At 55.6% G+C, this 7355-nt stretch overlaps 1 protein-coding gene and 1 gene segment (V, D, J or C); both read right to left on the reverse strand.

Annotated features, from left to right (window-relative positions):
• Positions 1-7355, reverse strand: part of LOC130858419 (immunoglobulin lambda-1 light chain-like) — a 301160-nt gene that overhangs the window by 1942 nt on the left and 291863 nt on the right. The window lies entirely within an intron of this gene.
• Positions 3664-6889, reverse strand: LOC130858339 (immunoglobulin lambda constant 1-like). The segment is given in 3 exon segments: positions 3664-4138; positions 5456-5571; positions 6864-6889. Coding segments are annotated over 3 exon segments (462 nt in total).

Below are 7355 nucleotides of genomic sequence, written 5' to 3' on the forward strand. Positions count from 1 at the left end.
GCTGCCCTGCCCATCCCCAGGGCCCCCCCATGCCCAACAGCGGCACCCTCGGAAAGGCAGCGTCCTAAAGGATGTTGGCACGTTGGGGACGGTTTGATGGAAATGGGGTTTCAGGAGGGCATTCACCTCCCAAAGGAGTACATCTCCCTGGGAGAGAAAGGCGCCTCTCTTCTATGTGGCGTTGACGGAACCCTGCTCCCTCGGTGAGAGCACAGGGTGAGGGGAGGAGGCGGCCTCGGGTGTCCCCAGGCCCCCCACAGGAAAGGCCGTTTCCCCTGGAATGGATTGGCCGTAAGGGTCTTCCGTCTGGGGCTAACGGGGGCTCCAGGGGTCTCACCCCCACATTCCCGGGCTTATCCTGGATTCGGGTGGGCGTGTCTAGGGAGGCCTGGACGAGTTCCAGCAGCAAACGCCTGCCTCCGTGTGCAGGGAGAACTCTGTGGTCCCCGCTGCCAGCCCTGAGGGTCTCATGTGGGTTTGGGCTGTGTCTGGGGGCCTCTTATTCAAAAAGGAGACGTGAGCCAGCACCTCCGTGGTGGTCCCGAAACCCACCGCATTGAAGAGAGTCAGGCTACTGGCTAGAAGGCCCCTCCCAGGCCTCAGATGGGAAAGCAACCCCACTCCCGGGCATCTCTCCGGAGAAAACGAGACTTAGAGAAGACACACGCACCCCAGCATGCATGGCAGCACTAATTACAACAGCCAGGACACGGACGCAACCTAAATGTCCGTCAACGGAGGAATGGGTGAAGAAGATGTGGTCCGTACGTATATGGAATATTCCTCCGCCGTAAAGAGGAATGAAATTGGGACGTTTGTAGAGACGTGGAGGGACGTAGCGTGTCATACGGGGTGAAGGAAGTCAGAAAGAGAAAAGCAAGTATGGTATCTTAACACGTATATGCAGAATCTCAAAAGATAGAACCGATCGACCCGTGTGCAAGGTAGAATTAGAGACACAGATATACAGAACACACATATGGACACCAAGGGGGGGAGGTGGGGGCGGGTTGGGGTGGGATGAATTGGGAGGTTGGGATTGCCATATATACGTTGCGAATAAGAAAAAAAAGATCAAATTGTACACTTTAAATATATACAGTTTATTGTATGTCTATTATATCTCAAGAAAGGTTCTTGGGGAAAAAAAAACAAAAGATACACGCACCCCAACATTCACTGCAGCACTATTTACAAGAGCCAGGACATGGACGCAATCTAAATGTCCTTCGACGGCGGAATGGACAAAGAAGATGTCGTACACAGAGGCAACGGAATATGAGTAGGCATAAAAAGGGCAAAATAATGCCATTTTCAGCAACATGGATGCGCCTAGAGACTGTCATACTGAGCGAAGTAAGTCAGACAGAGAAAGCCAAATAGCATGTGATATTGCTTATATGCGGAATCACAATAAAAATGGTTCCAGTGAACTCGTTTAGAAGAGAGAAATAAAGTCGCAGATGTAGAAAACAAACGTACGGTTGCCAAGGGCAAAGGCAGGGAGGGGTGGGATGAGTTGGCAGGTTGGGATTGACATACACACGATAGTGTGCATAAAATAGATACCTAAGAAGAACTTACTGTACAGCACAGGGAACTCTACTCAATACTCTGTAACAACCTAAATGGGAAAAGAATCCAGAAAAGAGTGGAAATGTGTCTAAGTGATTCACTTTGCTCTACAGCCGAAACGAACACAACGTTGTACATCCACTGTACGCCAATAAAAATTAATGGAAAAAAAAAAAAAAAGACACAGCCAAGTAAATACGCTTGTGACAATTGTGAGCCATTTCCTGAGAACGTGACTATTTTTTGAAGTTAAGGAATAATGGAACGTTTGTATTTGGGTTTGAGAATGCTATGTAGTTATAGTTTAGGGTGTTTCTTTCCCGGCCGCAAATGAAATATTCACAGATGAACTGATGTGACCTGGGATGGGCGTCAGAGTATGGCGCTGGGGAGGAGGTATGCTGCTGTGGGGGAGGGGTTCAGTTGCATCAGGGAACTGATGATTTGGGACCCGGTCGATAAGAACCCGGGGGTGTTCCGCATATAGACGACATCAGATGCCACTTCACTTTTTCTCTATGACATACTTCACTCCGTGTGACAATCGCCAGGTCCGTCCGTGTTGCTGCAAACGGCATTACATCCCTTCTTTTTCAGCGGCTGGGTGATACTCCACTGGAGGGGGGGTGCTGGGCGAGGGGACAGTTAGGGAGTTTGGGGTTGACTTGCACACACTGCTGTGTTTAACACGGATATCTAACAAGGACCTCAATGGGAGAAGACTTTGAGAAAGAATAGGCACATGTATCTGTATAACTGAATCACATTGCTGTGCAGCTGAACTCACACAACATCGTTAACCAACGATACTGCAATGTAAATGGAAAAGGTAAAGAAAACAATCGAACCTGGGGGTATTCTTCTTCTTCTGCCTTCTTATTTTGTGTTCTCGTTCTTTGCGATGAAAACTTTAACAAGATAAAGGGGAGTGAGCCTTGGGGTGGCCATAGCTCGGGGTGGGGTGCAAGGTGGCATGGTACCCAGTAGGGCCATGGAGATGATGGGGACCTGGGTGGTCTCCTCCTCCCTTGGGATCTCATCAGTAGTTTTCCCATCAGGAGATGAGATCAGGCAGGTGCTGTGGGATCCTGGGACCCCTGGCTTCTGTTACCTCCTCGTCTGTGATTTGGGGCCAGGGTACCTGGGATGAGGCCCCAAGGGGACCCGTCCTCTGCCCCACGGTGGCCCCAGAGCCCCCTGTCCCTGCAGACTTCGTGCCCGGGCAGACCTCCGGTGAAGGCAGCTCCCTGGCCCTGATGCGCTGGAGGCACAGACGGGCTGGGAGGCCTCGGGTCCTGAGGATGACAGAGCCAGTGGGGCTGCACCCTGAGAGGATGACCTCGCCGCCCCAGGCCCTGAGTGTGTGTCTCAGCTGTGCGTGCGCTCGGGGGGGCCACAGAGCTGGAGGGGGGGGGCCCCCTGGGCAGGCATCTGGGGGCGCGGACTCCTCAGAGAGCCTGACCTCGTGGGAGCCCTCAGGCCACGCTCTGCCCGCCCTGAGCCGGGCTGACCTGGCCTGACTCTATTCCTGAATCCCAGTGGACTCTCTCTCCGAGGAGCCGTCCCTGGATGCCCTCTTCTTGCCCTGATGGTGCCCTTTCCCACGGACGCAGCTCTCCTGTGCACCCCCCTGCCCCCCAATACAGGAAGGCGGTACCTGTTCCGCCCAGAATCCACCCGGGACCTAAGCCTTCCCTGACCTGACTTCAGACACCACACTCCTTGTGAGGGGGGTCCCAGTCCCCCACGAGGGTCCCACACCCGCCCTCGTGTGTCTCCGTCTCATCTGGCACCCTCCTCACGTCTCCCTGATTCCCCCCCCACCCCATCCAGAGCTGTGACTTGTCCCTCTCCCTTGCCCTTCTGCCTCCCGGGGGGCAAGGCCTGCACCCCAGGGGCCGGCACCGCCCAGCAACGTCCTGCTCTGGGTCAGGGCTCCCCCTGGCACTCAGAGCTCCCCGGTCCCTGGGGACCGGTTGGGGGCAGACGGGTAGATGGAATCGCGTGTCCGACCTGTCCCTTCCCTAAGTAAGTGACCCTTAACCCAGAGACTCAGCCATATACAGAAAGCACGTCAGAAATGTCGGCTGATAAATGACAAGGTCTTTATTAAGGAGAAGCAGGACCAGGGAGGAAGGAGATCTGTCTGGTCAGATCCGACCTGGGTGGGGGCTCAGGGGTCCATGGAGAGCTGGGGGAGGGGGTCTGGGGAAGGAAGACCCCCAGGGTGGGGGTCCGGGGACCTAAGGGCACTCGGAGGGCGACACTGTCTTCTCCACGGTTTTCCCCTCGTGCGTGACCAGGCAGCTGACACTGTTGTAGTTTTTCCAGGTGCTGGGCGTCAGGCTCAGGTAGCTGCTGGCCGCATACTTGCTGTTGCTCTGCTTGGAGGCCTTGGTGGTCTCCACGCCCTGGGTGATGGTGGCGCCATCTGCCTTCCAGGCCACCGTCACGGTGCCCGGGTAGAAGTCATTGATGAGACACACCACGGTGGCCTTGTTGGTTTTGAGCTCTTCCTCAGAGGGCCCGAACAGAGTGACCGTGGGCGCGGCCGCGGGCTGACCTGCAAAGTCGGGGAGGGCCAGGAGGTCAGAGGTCCGGTGTCCGTCGTGGGAGCCCCTGACTCTGTCTCAAAGTGGGACACAGGCTCCTGAGGACTCAGCAGTATCCCTAGTTCAGGGACCGCTCTGAGTCTGAGGGTCCGGGCCACGGAGGGAGGGAGGGTCGGGGTGTGCCGCAAGCATCCCCCCCACCCCCCTTCTTCCTGGGAACACCTGAGCCTGGACCCCTGCCACCACGGTCCTGAGATCCCTCTGGGTCCTGGCTTCCAGGACAGACATCTGACCCTCAGCCTCCTTGCCTGTCCTTTCCTGACACTTGATGGGGGACTGCCTGGGGCTGGCTGTGTGTCTGTCTGTCCGTCCTGTGAGCGGATGATATGACCTGCCTGACCTACCGTGGGGCCAAGGTGGGGACAGCTCTGACCTGACACATCTGCTCTGGGGTCTTCAGAACCTATGCCCTCAGGGGCCTGTTGTGACCCAAACCTGCCTCTCCTGGACCCTGTCTGGGGAGGGGGATCTTTGCTGATCGAGCAAAGTCTGTCTCCTGCTCTGAGGTCTCTCTTATTCTCGTCTCTGGCCCTGCACGTGACGGCTCACGTCACTAGAGCTTTCCTGCCGTAGACTTTGCCGCTCCCTGTGCAGGGACAAGTGTCCTGCAGGACCCAGGAGTCCACCGCCCCCCTCTGGCTGTCCCCCTTGTCTTCCCCAGCTCTGGCTTCCAGCACCTTCTCCTCCCCTCTGTCCTCCGCCTGCAGGTTCCTGGGTGGCCGGCCAGCCCCGGATCAGCACAGCAGGCCCCCGGGGGCCTGGCAGACCCTCCACCCCTGCGTGTTCCGGGCCTGGATCCCTAGTCCCGCAGCCCCCAGGCCTTCCTGAACCTCTGATCTTGGTCCCCAGCCCCGACTCTGAGGGTTCCGGGTCCCTCTAATGTCTCCACGTGGTCCCCCCTCAGCACTCTTGTTCCCTCTGCCCCCGAGGTGAGGGCCCCAAGGGGCCCCCAGAGAGAAAGCTGGTGCCACAGGAGCCCAGACAGGGGGTGGGGGAGACAGAACAGAGCAGGTCTAGGAGCCCGTGTGGCCCGGGTAGACAGACAGAGGAGACTGTAGGTCATCTTGTCCATTTCCCTGCCTCTGGGGTCAGAGGTGAGGGGCTGGTGGTGACCTCAGAGGCAGGCAGGACAGTCTGAAGGGGAGGGGAGGAGGGCAGGGCCCGGGGTGGGGTCCCGGTGGAAAGCTTGACCACAGGCTGACACAAGACACAGAAAAAGTGCCCAAACCTTGCAGAGAGCAGGGAAATGGGGGGAAGAGGAGACTCACCGAGGACGGTCAGCTGGGTCCCGGTGCCGGATACACCACACCGTGACACAGGCTCGTACAAAAACCCCTCCCTGGGAGGCCCCTGCCCCACCCCCAGCCCCCCAGCTGCAGCTGTGCTGGAGGAAGTGGGGTCCCTGCCCCAGGCCGGTGTCTCTCTGCAAGGGGCCCTCCCCCCTCCTCCCCCACAGGATATTCTGGGACAGGTGACCCTGAGAGAACAGCAACAGGATCTTGGGAGCAGTTCTCCCAAAGGTAGGTGATCTCTGCCCTGCTGTTCCCAGATGCTGTCTCCGGGGATTTAGAGTGAGTGTGAGGAGGGGATTTGGGTCACTATGCATGCATTTCCTTGGAAATGAACATCTCTTCTCTGTGTGTCAAACAACCCTCTTTCTTTGGTGAGACCATGAGATGAAGGCAGAGTGTCCTCTACTTGCCACCTCTCCCCACCCTGTTCCATGGAGAGGCAGGTGACCTGTGTTTGAAGCCCTTGGCATCTTCCTATGTCCCCAGCCATCAGTCACTTCAAGGGTCTCACCTCACCTTTTCTGGGGATGTCCTTGTTTGGGAACGTCCTGAGTGAGGCCGGGGCTGGTCCCACAGGAAATGCTAGCCTGGCCTCCAGAGTGACCTTGGGAGAATCCCTGTCACCCTCGGATCTGGTCTCACGTTGTGGTAGTGGCCTTGCTGCTATGCCTCATTCAAGGCGAGGCACGAGCAGGACGTCTACCGTGACCCCAAACACACCTGCCAGTAAAGGAAACCCAGGTGTTGGCCAGTTCCAGGAAGAAATAGGGAGAGAAGGGCACCAGAAGAGGTAGATATATTGTCACCCAGAAAGTGGGAGGCATCAAGTTCCCCCCAAGCATTCACGTCATGGGACCTAGGAGCTCCCTGATGAGGCTCCCAGTGGACAAATACCCATCACTTGGAGCCCGAATGCCATCACCCACAGAGGAACCTGCAGTGTGCTCACACACCCGGATTCGTTTACATCCCAGATCATTCGCCATGGGAGGATGGCAGATTTCAGATCATCACTCCATAAAGTGGTGACCCCAAGGGAAGAGTCTCCACTTCTTTTGCTTTACTAGATATGAAACACACTACAGTACATTCACGGACACAGGAGCCCTCGTGAGGGAGGGAGGACAGATCTGAAATACCGCAGTGATGCATTCCTTCCCATCGACAGACGGGGTCATTGAATACCGAACAGCTAAAGTTACTCAGAGATGGTCTCCCCAACGTGAGTCCTTCAATGGAGCGTAGCCAACTGTCCTGGGAAACAAATTTGCCCAAGTCCAACCTGGACTTGCTAAGCCTGTGGGGATAGAACTGCTTTGCAGGCCCATAAAGTGGAGAGAACGGCTCAGGTACAGCTGGGGAGGTGGGTGGTGGTGTCCAGGACCAGTGGTCGTGATCGTTCAGCCCCATCCTCGCGAGGAAAAGCTGGAGCCTAAGACATCCACCAACAATGGTGTCAAACCTTGTTCAATCCTCATGTAAACAATAAGAAAAAAACCACAAAATCAAACAGCACCTAAAACACAACCAGTTCCCTTCACATATGACAATCATGAGGCATTTGATGAGAAACTGGCACATGTGATGAGGATTTATTTGTGATTTCTGTTTAGGTTTGATAACTACTGTAGCTCTCTTTGAGGTCCTTGTATTTCAGGACACAAATGGAATATTTCAGACAAACAGATCGGGTATCTGGAATTTGCTACAAAAAATCGCCTAAGAGAGATGTTATTCTGTTGCTGAATCATCAGCGAATGGACGATTTTGGGGGATTGGCTGATGAGAACATGGGGGTTTCTTTTATTCACCTGCCTCCTTAATTTCCTGTGTTCAAATTTTCTCCAATAAAAACTTGCAAGAAGGTAAGCAGGAC

Source organism: Hippopotamus amphibius, chromosome 8 (genome assembly GCF_030028045.1).
Source record: "Hippopotamus amphibius kiboko isolate mHipAmp2 chromosome 8, mHipAmp2.hap2, whole genome shotgun sequence".
NCBI lineage: Eukaryota > Metazoa > Chordata > Mammalia > Artiodactyla > Hippopotamidae > Hippopotamus > Hippopotamus amphibius.